The following is a 17,993-nucleotide window of genomic DNA, read 5'->3' on the forward strand; positions in this document are numbered from 1 at the left end:
GCAGACCAACTGCCAAGGCCTTCCAGGGTCTTCCTGGAGAAAAGGCCAATGAGGAGTGCCTGGATCTCCACCTTCCACTTCCGTGTTGCACACCTGGGAGGGCATGTTAGAGACACCCAGAGATACCAGGGGACCCACTGTGGGAGCTTGTTCTATTCTTTCTGGAGAATTCTCAAACCTGTCAAGATTTTCAACATGGTATGACTGTAGCAGAAAGTAAGCAGCGTCATGTTGTGGTTAGGCAGGGGGAGAGTTCAAAATGGTCCCTCCCCTCCCTGGGACTGGCTTAACCTAATTCACAAGTCCCATGCAAGGAGGACCCTGAAGGTCTTTTATTCCAGGTTGGGATGGGAGGCCTGGGCTCAGTGGAGGCTTCAGAGGCGGCCACCAAGCTTCCTCTGGGATGGCTGTAGGGAGGGATGAAGTGACCTGGGTAGAAATGCTTACAAAGCTGCATAGGGAACCCTAACCCAGTCCCTGGAGGACCCTGAGCCCTAGAAGAGGGATTGTGATTAAGATCCACAGAGGGGACAAAAAGAAAGCTGAGTTCCTCCTGAGCAGATCTGCCATAGAGGAAAACAAACAAACAAACAAACACAAACCCAAGGGATGTGACTTGACCCAGCTCTGCATCTGGTTGGGGATGGGCTCTCAGGATGTCCCCAAGACTCCACAATTCTGTATGGTTTGCTCGCCCTGCTCATCAGTGCTGGAGAGGGAACCATTGGTTCTCTGCTTAGTTGAGACAAGGCCCGTGCTGCCTTCAGGAACATGTCACTGAAGAACACTGGCTTGCGTAAAGCAACATCTCCTGTGTTGAAGGAATTTATGAAAAGCAAACATAAAAGTTGCTCACTGAGGATTCAGAAGACCTCGGACACAAAATGGGACCTGATAGGGAGCCGGGGACCTGAACTAAAATTCTGTGGCTAGTGCATCACAGCTGGGCTACCTGTTTCTCTGAGGTTTGCTACTTAAACAATAGGTTCTGAGTTCGCGAGAGCCTTGGTCCACTCGCCGGTGCTGGCTGTGAAGAAAACATGGTAGCATCCTTGGCATCCCTTTCTTCTTGTGTTCTCATCCAAAGCTAAAGCCTAGGGCTTTCCATTCTCCCTAACTCTCACCTGGCTCGATTCTGGGAGGGCCCTGTGGAGTCGGCAGCCATGCATGAGGTGATTAGGGAACCAGACAAAGCAGTAGAGCTCCGTGGTGCTCACCCCTCTCTGCTCCTGGCTGCTGTGATAGAGATGCTGTTCTGTTCTCTCTTCATGTTTGCCCTTGTCTCACGTGAATGCCAATTCCTGGAGATTAAGAGCCCTAGAAAGTTGTCTTCAGGTCACTTTATGTTTTTCTGTATAGAGACAAGCCCTTTGCATGGGTATGTGACAACAGGTGGCTTCATCCATCTGGTACTAGCAAAGCCAATTCTGCTGGCCACACATGGATTGAGGGAAAAGAAGTGTATTAGTCTGCCTGGGCTAAATTCCCCTGACTAACAAGTCATTGCCAAATCTCAGGGGTTCAAAAGCTGACATTTTATTTCTCACTTAAGTTCCATGTCCTTCCTAAACTGGAGCTTGGCTTCATGTTACCGCTGCTCCAAGACTCAAGCTGATAGTGCTGCCTTTTTCTGGGACAGCGTGGGGCTCCTAGCAAAGCAGACATGGCAAGTATGGACCTTGGAAAGCTCAGTTACATGGGTCACGTGTCTCTCTCCACTTTTCACTGGACAGAGCAAGAGTTCAACATGGCGAGAGATATAATTCTCCTGCCAGGAGGGGATACAACATGCCAAAGGCCTTTTGACTTTGATGGGCAAGATGTACACATGTCCTGAAGGGAGAGACTGAGAGGTTCTAAACACTGATGTGGCCTAACACCACGCAGATGAAGCTAGTCTCTCCAGTGGTCCCAGAAATTACTAGTACCCCTCTTCCTATGCCATCTTCCCCCAGCTCCTCTGCTTTCAGGGGCTTTACTCTAGGGCCAGGGTATCACCACCGGGCCTGGAACTTCTCTTAGTTCCTGGCCCTGCTCAAGTGGAGCAAGGAGTAGACGGTGGTTACCTGATTCCCCAAATCTCACAACAACACTGAGCCAATTTCCGACATGTGGTGTTCAGGGCCTGCCTGCCACAGCCCACTGGCAAGATAAGGGACCAGGCTTCTGTGGGCAGCTTGAGAATCTCTTTGTCTACTTGTAACTCTTTCAGCGAGCAAATGATTTCTGAATTCCACACCAAGCACCACACGTCACTGGAACATCATGGAAAAAGCAAGGAGTGATGAGCCATGAATGGTATCTTTAACATAGTCTTATATTTGGAAAAGCGGTTTAAAAAAAAAAAAAACACTTGAAAATACAAGATAAGGTAATGTTACTTATATAAGTTTTAACCTTATATTGCTTGGCCATTTTTACATATAAATTATTGCTTACTAGCTTTGATAAATACACAACACAGTCATATATACAGAGGCAAAAAGCATGAAATAGGAGAAAGGAAAACACTGTTAATGGCAATTCTGGTAACTCAACAAATGTTTCATATTTACCAGCTCTTCTAATGGTGGAAAACTACCAAGTGTAGTCCCTGAGAAGTTAGGTAGACACCCTGATTGCGGGTTTTCTATCTTCTAATTGTTAATGCAGGCTGACAATGTCACTGGTACATTAAAAGGCAAGAGTCCTTGCTTCTGGTCATCGATTTCATCCTGGTATTTAATAACAGTGTAATACGAATACAATAAATAGGCTATGCAAATAAATATTGCTCTGCTAAAAAATGTTTAGTATATACAGCTTTGCTTTATACAGTAGTACATTTCATCTAACTTTTTGGCAAATATTAAAAAAAAAAAAAATTTCCCTCTGTCTGAAGTGAAACTGGCCCACTCACTAATCAGCAGGCTGAAATTTTAAGGACACGTGTTTGAAGCATTTTGAAGAACTCCTGTGTTGGACGACTGCAGTGGACCTGATCTTGCAAATTGTGATGTTGTCGCGTAGGTTCTGAGAAGCTTGGACTGGCTGTGCCATTTAGGAGCAGGCGGTTCTGGATCTGCAGTGTGTGTGTTGGCCTTAGCAAAACTGTAGTGCTAGGATCCGGACCACAGCAAAGAGCCAGCTCCAGGGATCAGATGTCATCACCAGCATCCTCTTTTCCATGCTCCTGTGTCTTTCCTACTCATAGGCGAGTGACATCTTTCTCCTACAAACTGGGAGGTGTGGGTGTTCGCTTTATTCTCATGCTTCTAAGTTCAACATATGCGCCTCACTATCTCTGATCGGTACTGGTCTAGGCAAATGAATTTGTTCTAAACATAATTAAGGATGCTAGAAAAAAATGAAAGTAGGTCATAATATACATCACTACAACCATCTGGCAATTATACAGATCATAAGGGAGGGTATTTAAAATATGAGCCTATGGAACATCTGCATGTGTACACACTTTTTTTAATTGGAAAGCTTGTGATTTTGCCTACAGAAACCTGTGTTCCGCTGTCCTGTGCTAACTTCCAAGCAAGCCTGGTTTGCTAGATGCTAATGAATCCAAAGACCCACAGGGCTGAGGGAGAGTCATGCTGTAACAGAAAGAACCCACTTAGAGGTGCCCATTCATCACCCACTGGTGAAGTTGCCAGATTACACAAGAGTTTTAGAGTGAATGAAATTTTATGCAATCATAAAAATCCAAAGGAAAGCAGGAAAAGAGCTTTAACATCTCCCATTCACCCTTCTAGTCAGAATGAAGGCAATTCGGAAAAGGCCTTGATGAACATCTGGAGAGGGAGCAGGGCCATCCCCATTCACAGGGGGAGCTTATGTTCTGCAGTGGCCTGTTGGCTGATGGACAGCTCAGATTTGCTATCTTGGAAATATCTAGAATCATTGGTTAAATTTCAGAGAGGCTTATAGATTTTACATGTTCAGAAGACAGGGGTAGAAAAGCCAATCTAAACCAAACAAAATCATACCTTCCTTTTGCTTTGGAGGAGAAGACAGATGAGCACTACACAAAATGTATTTAGACACAATGTCCATGTGACTTTGTTTGACCAAGTGTACGTATCTGAACCGGGGTCTACGCAGCATGTGCTCTGCTGAGTAGGTGGATCTCCACATAAAATTAGTCCTCTAAAAGTAATCTCCAACTTGGCGCAATGTAGAGCTAATATAAATATGTTCAATTATAAAACACAGAGGCAATGTCAAAATGGCTTTCCATAACTGCACTAGTCCAACTCTGGTGGCTAGCTTACAGAAAAGACAAAAATGGGTGCTACGTGCTTTCAGTCCATGCCATTCTCAGCCCAAGGGATGAGCCTTTTGAGTGCTTGATTGGTCATCAGGGAAGGCTGTTCTGCCTGGTTCTATGGTTCTGGTCTTATTTCATAATCAGCAGCATGAAGTGTTGCTCTGTGTGGACCAGCCCTGGGTGGAGTTGTTCCTATAGAATCCTGTGAATTTTCACAGGAGTGAACTGTAACATGTTGGACCAGACTGTTTCTTTGAAAGTCCTAGCAGAAATGTTCTCCACGTGGTTCCTGGTAAGCCCAAGAATCAGCTCTGCTATAAAGGTGTCAGGAAGCACTTGACACACCTCAGTAATGAGGACGAATGGGGTGCTGATGAGACAGAAAGGAAGCAGGTCTGCACGGGCACTTAGGAGATGAACAGGCAGGAATGGTGCAAGTGCAACAAGATTCACTTGTTTGGAGAATAAAGGGTCCGAATACACGAAGCAGGGCTTTGTATTTTAGCAAGGTGACAAGCATCTAGCTAGCAGGGAGGACTGGATTATTTTCACCCACAAGCTTTTTTGTTCATTTGAAGATTGAGGGAGATCCTCTAAGTCAGTCCTTGAGAACAATAAGAGGACTTATTTGCTATAGGAGGCCCACCTTGTAGAACTAGAAATAATAAAAAAAGACTTCACGGAAGTGAGGAGAAAAAGGCAAATTATATAGCAAGGCTTCCTGCTTTGGCTGGGAGGTGAACTATAGGACTTCTAAGCCTCCAACATAAATTAGACATTTGGATATTTCTGGGCACTTTCCATTTGCTGAAAGACTGGTAATCCCTACTAAGCTATTATCTTGCTCTTTTTAGAGAGTGGTAAGTGCTTCCCACACCTAATCTTACTTCACCTCCCTCAGGGGCTGGTCTCATTCCATCCTGTGGGCAAGGAACCCATGCACGGTTATGCAAAACACTAAGGCTCCTCCAGGCACGGAAAGCAGACCTTTATGATTCTGTTACTTCAGTGCAGTTACTGAATGCCTACAGTGGATCAGGGACTGCGCTTTTTCAAAAATCATATTGTGTCCCATAAAAAATAAAAGCCTGCTTACAAATGTAAAGAAAACCCAAGAATTGAAACAATGAGTCAATTTCTTAAAGACTACTATTTTTCCTTACGGGCAAAGCAACATAGTCTACCTTGCCTATACTGCAAATCAGTTGTACAGAAACTAATTTCACCTGCAAGCATACATTGGTAAGCGATTGTAGATGCAAAGAAGTACATGCCTTGACATTTCTCCTCTGCACAGCAGGGCACGGCTGCCAAGCGGCAAGTCCTCCTGTCTCCCAAAACACAGTGGCTTCTGTTGATGTCAGTTTGTATTGACAGAGGCCTCCCCCTCTCCCTGGAAATCTAGAGGTGCCACCGCTGTCTGTAGGTTTTCACAATCCCCGGACAGCCTGTTGTATGCACACTCTTACTAAAATAGTAGTTCGTTGTATGTCAAGACATGTTTTCTCCTCTTAATGCTGGCACATCTGAAATTGAAACTTGGACTGGATCAACCATGTGATCTTAAGAAACCAGACTGCTCCATTCCCAGAATGCTTCTGGCTCTTTCTGCCTTCTCATTAGGAGAGCAGCATGGAGGGCCCTCTCCCATCTCCGGTGGCTGACATCACTTCCTGAACACACTCTAGCTGGCTTTCCTGTGCATTTCTTGTGAGATACTGATAAAACTCAGCAACTTCTTTTCTCACAGGAAAGCGACTTGCTGGGCAGAGTCCTTCCCGAGGCTCAAAGTGCTGCAGTCACAGGGAAGGCAGGGCAGTGGCTCATGCTCGGGGCTCCAGCCTGTGGGAGAGCTCAAACAGGGCCTGCTGGCTGTCGATGACATACAGGTGGTTCACATAGGACTTCAGCTCTTGATGCTCCTTTGGAGACACGTCACCTCCTATGTTTTAGAGGAAAGGCCAACAATCAATCTCATGAGAGCAATGATGTCATTTCTAAATGCCAGTAAATCCCACACGAAGGCTTAGAGTAAATCTTCCCAGTAGGTCCCCGCTCTTCAGACTCCCAGGAGCAGCATCCCTGTCCTAACAGTAGCAATCCCTTTAGCTAGGCTGAATTCCTCAGGTTGGGCTGTCAGACTGGCCAGGTGTTTAAAGCAGTCATTACCTGACATTATACCCTCTGTAGAAGTTATGCGGCCCTCCTCTCCCCAGTGAGGAAACTGAGCACAGAAACACAACTTAGTGATGCGACCAGAACGTGAACACAGGCCCAGTAGCTCATTCTATGGTCTGAGCTCCTGTGCTGTGTAACCTTTCCACCCACAGGTGGCCTGCACTGTTTGTATACCCCAGTCTGGAATTGTTACAATGGGATAATCTGTTCAGCTTAAAAACACAATAATATTTCTGGTTTTTTTTTTTTTTTTTTTTTTTTTTTTTAGATTCTGTACACTTCTTTGGTATCCTTATTTTTGGGGAAACAAATAGTGTAAGATTGAATAAAAGGATATAGCAGAACCTAAGGTACGACTAACTATCACAGAGGGTTTGCAAAGTGTGTATACAGATTGAGGTCTGCTCAGAGAAGGCCAGGGCTTCCCACTCACAAGTCCAGAGTCAAGGGGCCACGGGAGGGTTACTGTGCTGTAACATGTACATGCTAGGTTAGTGACAGCTCTGATAAGGAACCAGAGATAAGTACATGGACAGTGGAGCAAGCCCAGTATCACAGTCAAGAAACAAAACCAGGAACAAATCAACTTGCAGTTTGGGGAGAGGGACTGTTATGGTTTGGATATGAGATGACCCTCAAAAACTCACATGTGAGACAATGCAAGAAGGTTCGAGGAGAAAGGATTGGGTTAAGAGAGTCTTAACCTAATCAGTGAATTAATCTGATGGGATTAACTGAGTGGTAACTGGGAGCAGATGGGGTGTGGGTGGAGGGAGTGGTTCATTTGCGCCACGGCTATGGGGTATATATATTGTATTTGGAGAGTGGAAATGCTGGAATGTCTGTCTCTCTCTGCTTCCTGAGGACGTGAGCTGCTTCCCTCTGCCACACTTTTCCACCATGATGTTCAGCTTTACCTCAGTCCCCGAGGAATGGAGCCAGCTGTCTACGGCTTGAGATCTCTGAAACCATGAGCCCTCAAACAAACTTTTCCTCCTTTAAAATTGTTCTGGTTGGGTCATTTAGTCACAGCAGAGAAATAGCTGACTAAAACAGGGATCAATGCACTGGAGTGAGACAGGGCAAATGTGGTCACAATGCATCCTCAAGCCTTGTGGAATTGCAGGCAGGAGTCCTGCAGGCAGGGTGTGACTCTGGAGCTTAGCTGGGGAAGGAGAGGGACCACGAAGCCAAGCAGATTTTGCAGCACTTTTTTCTCCTGGCAAAAATACACTCCCCCCCCCCCCCCCGAATACACACATGTGTTCTATGACATATACATTTTATGAGGTAATAATTTAAGATTCGTCTGTCATTGGTGGCTTGTAACTCTTGTAACTTTTAGTTGCTTTTTGTTTTTTGTGGTGCTGAGGATTGAACATAGGCCGCATAAGAGCCCTACCACTGAGCTACACTCCAGCCTGACTCTAAGGTTCAACAGCAACCGGGCTTCCTGACTCCAGCGAATGAAAACCCTGGGAGAGAAATGCTTTTGTCGTGACCCAAGAGCTGTGTTATTCTTGAATGCCTTCTCTGGAAGAGACTGAGAAACTGCTTTTGGGTTAATAAACACTGACTTGGGAAACATGATGCTATAAAGATAAATTTGTTATAAGTTTGCGAATCTTAAAAAGATGGTAGAATGAGTAGCCCCAACCGTGACAACTGGCACCTGTATGACACTGTATCATTTGTAAATGACTTGATTAACATTATTTTATCCCAAATACTGATGCTGGTTTACTAGGCCCATATAAACTGTTAAAATGAACTCAGATAATTCAGTCCCAACCCAATTTTTAAAGATATATAAACAACAGAACCCAAATTGGCTTGAAACTTTAATTTCTCCTTTAACTAGTGCTCTGCAGACACACTCTGCTAGGTAGGAGGTTCAAGACCAGCCAAGTCAGTATGATCTTCTTGCCCACACTTAGAAGACAGGTAATCTAGCATTTCTTGATGGATGAGATTGATGCGTCAGAATTAGCTGAATATCCAGCAAATATTGGAAAGAAAGTAAAGGAAGATGAAAGAACTAGAAAGCCATACTCATGAGTGACACTGGGCTTATACTTTTGAATGAATCTCCATGATAATGATTTTATAACTGTTGCTATTATAACTGCATTGTACTTATATACTTAATGAATCACATAAACACATATTAAATGGTATTAACTGATGTGAATACTTAGAAAATCAGGGTCCTGTTTTTAAATTCTCCTTTTCAAACAAAAAAACTTCACAATCCATACAGAAGTTCAGTTTCTAATTTGCTTTGTTGGGGCACACAATTGCCAGCCAAGAGAGACACTGTGTAGAAAGTAGAAAGTACTTTTTAAAGAATGCACACCAGATAGTAGCACTTTCCTTAAGGGGAGACTTTGAGTCTCTATTTTGCATATACTTTTGTATTATTGAGATATATTATTTAAAAGGAGGATGCATTATTTAAGTTTTACTTAGCTGTCATCTTTGACTGATTCATAATTATTGGACTCAACTCTTTTTTTTTTTTTAAATCACACTTTTTATTTATAACATCTTCATAGAGCAGAGCAAAGGGCATGGGCAAGGAAGTTGGTCAGCCTCAGTTTGTACAACAGTTGCTGAGCTGGCCTCTGAGCTCCAGTTTTCTGCTCTGTACTTACAGGGTTAACAATGCACATTCACTAGAATGGGTGTCAGGATTCTGCTACCCAATGTGAAAGCTCCTTCAGCTCAATAAAGCTGATTTCCTTCCTTCCTGCAATGTTCTAACACCATTTAAACACATTGTAAATTATGCCTGAGATTTTAAATGGGACAAATATTCCTACATACATAGTCTCAGTGGGGATTCTACAAAAGTGTTCAGAAAAATACTTTCTCAGCTGAAAGGCAGCTCCAGACAGGAAGTTTTTGTTGGAGAAGAGAAGATTCTGGAAGGCTGCTTTAGACACTTTTACAAACTATTCCCATTCTAAGAAGGACCCAAGCAAGAAAGTTAGGGACAGGGTTGCCCTGCTAAACTCACCTATAATTTTGAGGTGATAGGCAAGCAAAGCAGCATTTTTCTGGGGTGGGGGTTGGGTGGAGAGCTTGATTGTCTAAAGACACTTTGGACAGGGTAAACTTGATCCCATGAGGGACTGATGATCTGTCATATCTTGTCTTTCTCTACATCCCAAATATGCAGTGAGGAATCAAAGTGAGAGCTAAAACATGCTATATGTATATATATGTATACATATGTGTATTTATTTATTTTACATGCTGTTTAAATTAATGACCATAAATACTTGTGATATAACCACAGTCAGTACTAGTGTGTATTCTATATACATTCCTGATGTCAACTACTCACCAAATTGGTTAGTCCTGCAGTGTCTCAGGGTTCGAACGGTGTCTGCAATCATGTGCTAGAAAGTAAAAAAGGAAAAAATATATCAATGGAAGTGTTATTTAGGGTGTTGCTGAAGTAGCAGTGCTTTCTGGGAAGGAAGGAGAGTCTGACACCTTTAGGTGTAAAGAGATGAGCTATACTTGGAGCAGAACATAATTTCAATTGATTATATTGAGCTTGCATAACAAAAGAATATTTAGTCTTTGTGTGCAGGAACAGTGGCTCCCAAACTGGGTGGCACGGATTCTGGGCCACGGAAAAGCATGCTGTGAGGATATGCAGTCCTCTCACCCCATCTCCCTGTCCACGTTTGCTTAGGCTTTTCTCTGCAGGTGAGGTGGCGCCTTCTCTCTGTGAAGCCTTTCGGAGATCCCCCTTCTGGACCTGGGAGGCTCCTTTCCCACCATTCCCACTGTTCTTTGTGCTCTGTGCATTGTCCCTGTCGTTACTCTTGGAATACAGACCACCAGAAGGCTCCCCAGCACACCTACCATGTGTTGCACATGTAGATTCCCATGTGAGAACAGAAAGCTTTGTGGACTCAAAGGCTCAAATGGTGGCGGGATGTGGGGTGCTTATGAAAGACCAATGCTTTCGACAACATCAACATCTTTACTAATTTCTGTTTATAATGTACAATCCCTCCTAGCATCTTCAGTATTCTAATTTAATTTCTTTCTTTCTTTGGTTCCAGGGATTAAACCCAGTGGTACTTAACCAGGGGTACTTTAACCACTGAGCAACATCTCAGTCCTTTTTATTTTATATTTTTTTATTAGTTGTTGATGGACCTTTATTTACTCTCAGCACCATGTGGTGCTAAGAATCGAACCCAGTGCCTCACACATGCTAGGCAAGTGCTCTACCACTGAGCCACAACCCCAGCCCCATGCTTTTTACTTTGAGGCAGGGTCTTGCTAAATTGCTGAAGGCCTTACTAAGTTGCTAAGGCTGGCTTTGAACTTGCAATCCTCCTGCCTCAGTTTCCTGAGTTGCTGAGACTACAAGTGTGCACCACTGCACCTGGCTTTTTAATTTTTTAAAGTCCTTATGATCCCCAGTTTTCTTAAATGTGCAGCTGCTTCTGACAAGATCTGGTCACTTTATAGTTTGTACCTGCCATGGGCTCCTAGCTGTCTCTGTCAGTATCAGTTTTCCATGATGATGAACACAACATTTTGGGTGAAACTGTTCTTCACAAGGGTTCCTCCTACTCAGTTGCCAGAATACTGTTGTTATCAAGTTCTAGTCCTCTGGAGTCTCTGGAGAATCTACAGTAACTTCCTACTTTGTTTCATACCAAAATCCAAACATGATCCTGTTTTTCAAGAATCAATATCACTCATTATCTGGCCTTTCCAGAGCGCCCGACTGAGGCACCATCTTTTCTGTTTTGCCTACACATACTGAACACAGGATCAGCCACATACAGCAAACCCTCAGTGGATTATTGCTGAAAGAATAATGTTAACACTAAATAAAAATTCTCACTTAAAATCCGGCAGAACAACAGAAATAGTGTGTGAATATGGCCTACTGATTAAATTGTTCTCACAACTGTACTGCTAATGTACTTCTACTCAACAGTGGAAAATTAAATGGGACAGTGATTACAAGCAGCAGCTCAAGCGGCATGTGCAAAGGAAATGAGACCTGACTCATGTCTATGTGAATGTATTGTTAAATTTCCTTCCCCAAATTTTACCCCTATTCCCAGGATAGTTTTCTCCTTGTTTTAGGCTGTGGTGTCATGTTGATCTCTATCATATGCCATTTGTGCAGTTCTTGCGAGTCTCCAGCTGATGTTAAGGCTGGGTACTGCATGTGGCATCGAAATCTGAGTCCCGATTCTCATTTCCAGGCTCTCTGAAGGGGGAGGGAGGGAATATGTTAAAAGATGATGCTCTTAATATTGAGGGATAAAAAGAAAAGGAGCAATCCTTTGTTTCTTCGTCATTTAACAGTTTGAGATGGAAACATTTAGAGTTGCTGAGGCAGCAAGGAACTTAGCCCAGGGAACAATAGAAATCTTATTAGAGCCAATGAGCACTTCTGGATCTGCATGTGGTCTGATCTAATGTGTTGGCCTGTGTCAGCCAGATAAAGATAATACACTGAATTATCTGCTAGCTGGCTTAAGTTAATATCCATCACCAGGAATTGGTTTCTCACGAGTTAATTCACTTAGGTTCTATTGGTTCATTATTGTGAAAGATGATCCTATTTTAACTTCAGTGAAACCCTGGCCTTTGCTAAAACATTTCTTAAAAATACGGTCTCTACTAGGAAGGTCAGTCTCACTCTCCAGCATTCAAGTATAATACAGATCTATGTGCAACATAAAACTGATTTTTTTTTTTTTTTTTTTGGTCCTTTTGGAAAAATTCTAACTTCACCCTCTCTTTCCCATGTAAGGATGAGTCAACCTGAAGCATGTTGAGTCTTAGGTGCTATCTTACATCTTAAGAGGACCAGGAGTTAACTGATAGCACCAAGTCTGCTCTGTTTAGAAATGCTACACTAGTTACTGCCTGATGGTGTTGTGCACTGTGGGCCTGCTGTGTGCCTGCACAACTGTACCTATGTCCTCATTCTCTTCTCTAGAACTTAAAACAGATTATTCCTTATGCCATGCTACTTCCTTAAACATTCTTAAAGAATGTTAAAGGTACTAGCTGGGTACAGTGGTGCACGCCTGTAATTTCAGTTTCTCAGCAGGCTAAGGCAGGAGGATTGCAAATTGGAGGCCAGCATCAGAAACTTAGCAAACTCTTGTCTCAAAAGAAAAAAATAAAAAAGGCTGGGGATGTTGCTCAGTGGCAGAGCAATCCTGGGTTCAATTCCCAGTACTGAGGGAAAAAAAATAGGTGTGTGGGTTGCATTATTAACCCTAGTGAAATCTGTACCATCTAGACTTTGTTTTGGTCCCGTTACTAGTTGGTAGTCTTAGCACACGAAAGCTGGCATTAAAAAGCTTCTGATAGATCGCTGGAGAAAGCAGGAAAAGATAATTGATGGTGGAGAGGAAGAAAGGGTGTAGAAAGGGCACAGGAATTTTTCTATGGCATTCACTTGTACCTTTATGGAATTTTTCTCTCATTTTGGTGGCGCTATCTAGGGGAAATGACACAGAAGTTTAACCAGATCACTGATTCACTGTAGGGTGAAGGTCAATCATGAGTCTGCACTTAACCATAGGCAACAGTCAGGTCACAAAGAGCACGGCTGTCCTGACTTGTACCCTCTAGGTCAGGGTGAAAAAATGACTAGACCTTTATAGAGAATTCTACTTGGTGTGACCTGTCTCATCCCACAGCTTCACACACATTATACCAAGCTCATCTGGTATTCTGAACCAGATGTGTTAGCCAGGAGTAAGTATTGATCAAAAGCTTCATATTACTGTAATCATTTAATTAATAGCAAACACTGGAGATTAACGAGTTAGAGAGCAGAATCTTAGTGACTGTAGCCTCTGATTGCTAATAGGTATGCTGGGATCCTCAAGACATCACACAACAATGAAAAAAAAAGTACACAAATAACGCTTTATCCATTTCTGGCTGGGTTGGTTGGACTGGATTCAGAGTTGAACTCTGATTCTAAAATGTAGAGAGAGTCTTGAAAATGTATTGACATTTCCACTTCCAAATTAATCAGCCAATGAAGCAATTGTCTTCAGAGTAGTTAGGTGCTGTGGAAAGACATCTGAAGATGTCTGCTTTCAGATTCTAACTGAGCTGGGGAGCTGTGCAAGAGCCATCAGGCTCTTCCTGTGCAACTTGGCCCTGTGTGTGGCCAGTCAGCCTGACACTCAAAGCAGCTCTCTCATGAGGCAAAGGTCAGATGCCAAACTGTATTTGGACACATCAGTTTGAACTGCTCTTTGGTCATGGTCTGTGGCCCCCACCTCAATCAACCTTCTCTCAGAGGCCTGACCCAGTCTCACTGGGAGCAGGGGTCAGTTCCTAAAAGAGTTCACGCAAGTCCATTACCATTACTGAAAAGGTCACTTGAAGGTCAGGATCCCTGGAGAAGGTTACCAGGATCATCTTTAACCATGATGGAACATTTAATCTATGACACTAAAGTTCATCTGTCAGACAAATCTGTTCTTCTGGTAGTATAAGTGGGTCTCTCTGGAGGACTCCATATCACAGCCCTTTGTCCTTATAGGTAACTCCTCATCTGTCCAGAGTCAGGCTGAAGGGCTTATGGAGCCAACTGTGGGACAGAGTACCTGGGAAAGTCCTGAAGAATTTCCAGGAAGAGGCATTTGGGGAATATGTGGGAGACAGACTAGACCCCCAACTCATGAGCAGGCAGCTCCTGTGTCAGAGTCCATGAGGGGAGGCCGGCCATTCTCCTCATAGACAGATCCCACAAATCCTGGTTCATATCCAAGCTTGGGGTACTGGGAGGCAGACACATCTACCCAGTACGTTCTCATTTCGTGTCTCAAAAGCAATGCACATGGAGGCATCAGGAGATGCTCTAGAGAAGCAAAGTTCAATCTTGGGTGTGTGAACTCTTCCTAACAGGAGCTTTCCATTTGTACTCTGGTTCCATGACACACTCTCAACCACTGATATTCACCTAATGAAGTGCTATTTTTAAAAATAAAAGGCACGCTTTCATATTTTATCCCTAAAATCTTGCTAGCACACTTATTTTTAACTGGAATACATGGTGTATTGACAATTTAGAACATGTAGCCAATAAGCCCCTCGATGTCTCCATGTGTTTGACAGAGAAACATACAAGCCGACAGACTTTCTTTACAGAGGGAGAAAGGAGAAACGATTAAATTTACCTACCAGTTTTTCAAAATTGACGAGATTATCCAAAAATGTTTTATTTCCTTCATGAATAAATGTTACATCTGAAAATAAAAAAAACAAAAAGACATAAGTACTGTTAGGAAAGGGTCATGGAGCAGTGCTGAAGAGCTCTGGAAGCAATGCAACCTGTGAATTTTTCTTAAACCCGATGGAATTATTCCAATTATTCGACACATTTGACAAGGCAGTTTGAAACCAACCCCAAATAATATCTGCTATGAAAGTGCATGATTTGTGTGTGTGTGTGTATCAGTTTAACATTACTAAAAGAATGTACTCTGCACTCTCAGTGAAGTGTTGACTTCCACCTGCTAAAAAAGAAACTTAACATTATTCTCTGACTTAATTGGTCCTTTATATCTTTAGGCCAGACAACTGAGCAGAAAATAAAAGAATACACACAACAGGATTTTAATATTTATGTTTTTTTTTTTTTTTAAATCCCTGGCAAGGTATATTGGACTTGCTTGACTTAAAACAATGACAATTTAGATTTAGCTATTCAAATTTAAATTTTGACTCCCAGAGCTGGTGCCTGATTCTAAATGGAAAGTGAGTTCTATCTGGGGAGTGAGTGAGGAAAGGGGTGGGACTGGGTAGAAGGAAAACATCACTGGGGAACAGGGAAGCAGGATGAAGGTACACTTTTGGAGGGAAAGCTAAATTTGGTTTGAGACTCACAATATTCAAAGTGACCAAGGAGTTGCAAGTGCAGTTCAGTGGTAAAGGGCCTGCTTAGAACGTACAAGGATCTGGGTTCTATTCCCAACACACACACACACACACACACACACACACACACACACACACACACACACGAGCTTCAAATAAAAATCTCTTTTGGCCTGCAAAATACAAAGATGTGCCTCCTGAAAGATAATTGGAAATCAGACATATCGAAGATAGTAACCGAAGCTCTGATAACAAATGATGTACATAAATGCAGATCAGAGGGTCCATCACTGGGCATTAGGAATTCCTCACAGGTGAGGATCACAATAAGAAATATACTATAATTTAAAGGGCATACAAATATTCATGTTCTATCACAAACACGGAAGGCCAACCAAATAAAAATAATTTTCAAAAATTGTATTCAAATAACCTGATAGGAAAGAGGGGAATGAAGGGCTTTAAAACTCCAATAAACAGAAAGAGATTGTATTTGCATTTAATTAGGACTTTTATTCTGCTGGTCCCTAGGGGCTAGTATAAGATGCAGAGCTTCTGAAGTCTGCCTACAAAACACGGGGCCACTGAGCTTTGACTGTCTGCCAGGAGATGACTCCAGTGACATGTTACGACACACACACAGATACAACTCTTTGACCAAGGTGTCCCTTGTACACAACTTCCAGTGTAGCCTGCAATGTTTTCATAGGCTTTTTTTCCTTTTTGTCTTTTAGACTGGTGTCCTGGTAGGAAAACAATTCACAATTAATTACACAATCTTCTTACACTCTCTGGTTATTATCTTTCAGAGATTTGCTTTCGGAAAATAATTGTAAGCTTTCACTCTGTGACACTATATTTAGAAAAGTGTAGTCAACAGAGTTAGCTTTTACCTCTGGTGATAGCAAATAAAACACTGCTCACTGTCTACATTAAACACAGTCTGGAAGCTTGGCCTCTACTTCCTCACAGAAAATTCCAGACTACAGACGCCTCTCAGAGTTCTTTGGTCCCTTTTTTCACCTTCTCCCCATGTTCCTAAGGACAATGGGGACAATGATGTTAGACACAGCTTGCAGTGTTTTACCTGCATTAACTCATTTAACCCTCACAGAAGACTATCCAGTAAGACCCTACGAGGAAAGCAGGAGAGAAACTTGGGCCCGAAGGACACTGTCAGCTGATGCATGCCCCCTGCTATAAGCATCAGAGCCAGGATTCAAACCAAGGGAGTCTGGGTCCCCTCACCATGCTATCCCTCCAGGCACCTCAAACTGAAAAGTCTTGGGCCTTTCTTGCTTTCAGTCACAGTCAACCTGCTGAATTTCTGGCACACTTGCTGCCTCTGCAACTTTTGAAGTGTTTTCCTCCTCATCCCTCCTGCCTTAAATCTCAGCTCTTCCTGGGAATTCCCTCTCAGGCTGAACTCAGGGACTCCAGGGCAGCAGACAGGGAGGTAAGGAGGAGGCTGGCGAGCAGGGAGCTAGCTGGACCAAGAGGGCGGGGCTGGGAAGGGCTGCAAGTGGCTGAAGATTTGATGTGGCTAAATGGCAGATGTGTGATGAGGAAAGAGTAAGAGAAAGTAATAGGTGGTGGAGCTCAAAACTCCGATGTGAGAATTTAAGTCAGGGGATGTGACTTTCCAGGCCCTTTCAACCAGAGGCACCTGAACACGGTCCAAACACCTCCTAAATTAGAACTAGATGAAAGGACACCGAAGAAATGGTGATTGGTGGAGGGAGAAGAAACCCACAGCACCCTGACAGTCCTTTCCTTCAAATACCCCCCAAATCTGCGAAAATAATCTCTGCTCTAAGATACACATACAGCCCCCTGCAGGGACTACAGTTAATCCGCAAACACCTCTTGATCATTCACATTAGTGCAAGGGACCATCATCTTCAAAAATCACAGAGTCCACATGCCACTCAGCTGCTGGGGACCTTAGCTCTGCTGGAGCCTTCCTCCAGCACTCATTTAGGGCTTCCATTCATCCCTTTCAGAACTGGCTTCCACAGCACAGTGGGGGAAAGTACATCAAAGGCAACAAAATTCAACTGGGAAAGAGGAAAAGCTGGCAGCTGGAAGGATCCCCAGGTAATCCACTTACCTGATAATCTGCATGCTTACAAACACAAAGAATGACACCTGGGAGGCCTGATCCTTCCTAAGCACCCAAGGGGTTCAGGTTGGTTCTGTTTTCTAGTTAAAAGCAACTCCAAGTAGAAGGTACAAAACAGGGAGGAAAAAGAGTTTTCATTGAAAATTAAGCCAGTTGCTCTAAATCTAAAGTAGTTCATTACCACTTAAAAAAAGTACACAATAAAAAAAATCTAAGCATTAAATAAAGTTGTGTATTTTTAAAAAAATACCTCATCTCAGGCATGGTATATATTTTAAAAAATTTCATCCTGTTTTCTTCTGGAAATGATTTCAGACAAAAGTGGAAACTTTAAATCGAAAAGAATGCTAATATTTAATTTTTGTAAGAAAAATTAAAGTAAAGGAAAAATAAATACTTTAAACTCAAGAAGGCTTCTAATGAAAAGATGAAAAATGTTTTAATTTCCTATTTGTTCTTTTAGGATGAGTGAATGTATTTTCAGTAGAAAAAAGCAAAATTTGTTTTGCTGCCAACAAAAAGGTCTAGATA

The 17,993-nt window shown here is 42.8% G+C and overlaps 1 protein-coding gene across 1 annotated transcript in view; it reads right to left on the bottom strand.

Moving 5' to 3' along the window:
• Positions 1-2,298: 2,298 nt before the first annotated feature.
• Positions 2,299-17,993, bottom strand: part of RAPGEF5 (Rap guanine nucleotide exchange factor 5) — a 225,092-nt gene continuing 209,397 nt past the window's right edge. Inside the window, exons 24-26 of the mRNA XM_079151937.1 lie at positions 14,645-14,709; positions 9,789-9,843; positions 2,299-6,203 (exon numbers count right to left, since the gene is read on the bottom strand). Coding sequence (XP_079008063.1) covers positions 6,085-6,203; positions 9,789-9,843; positions 14,645-14,709 — 239 coding nt within the window. The 3' untranslated portion in view covers positions 2,299-6,084. The remainder of the gene's footprint in view (positions 6,204-9,788; positions 9,844-14,644; positions 14,710-17,993) is intronic.

The sequence above is a fragment of the Sciurus vulgaris genome (assembly GCF_902686455.1).
Source record: "Sciurus vulgaris genome assembly, chromosome: 8".
Lineage (NCBI taxonomy): Eukaryota > Metazoa > Chordata > Mammalia > Rodentia > Sciuridae > Sciurus > Sciurus vulgaris.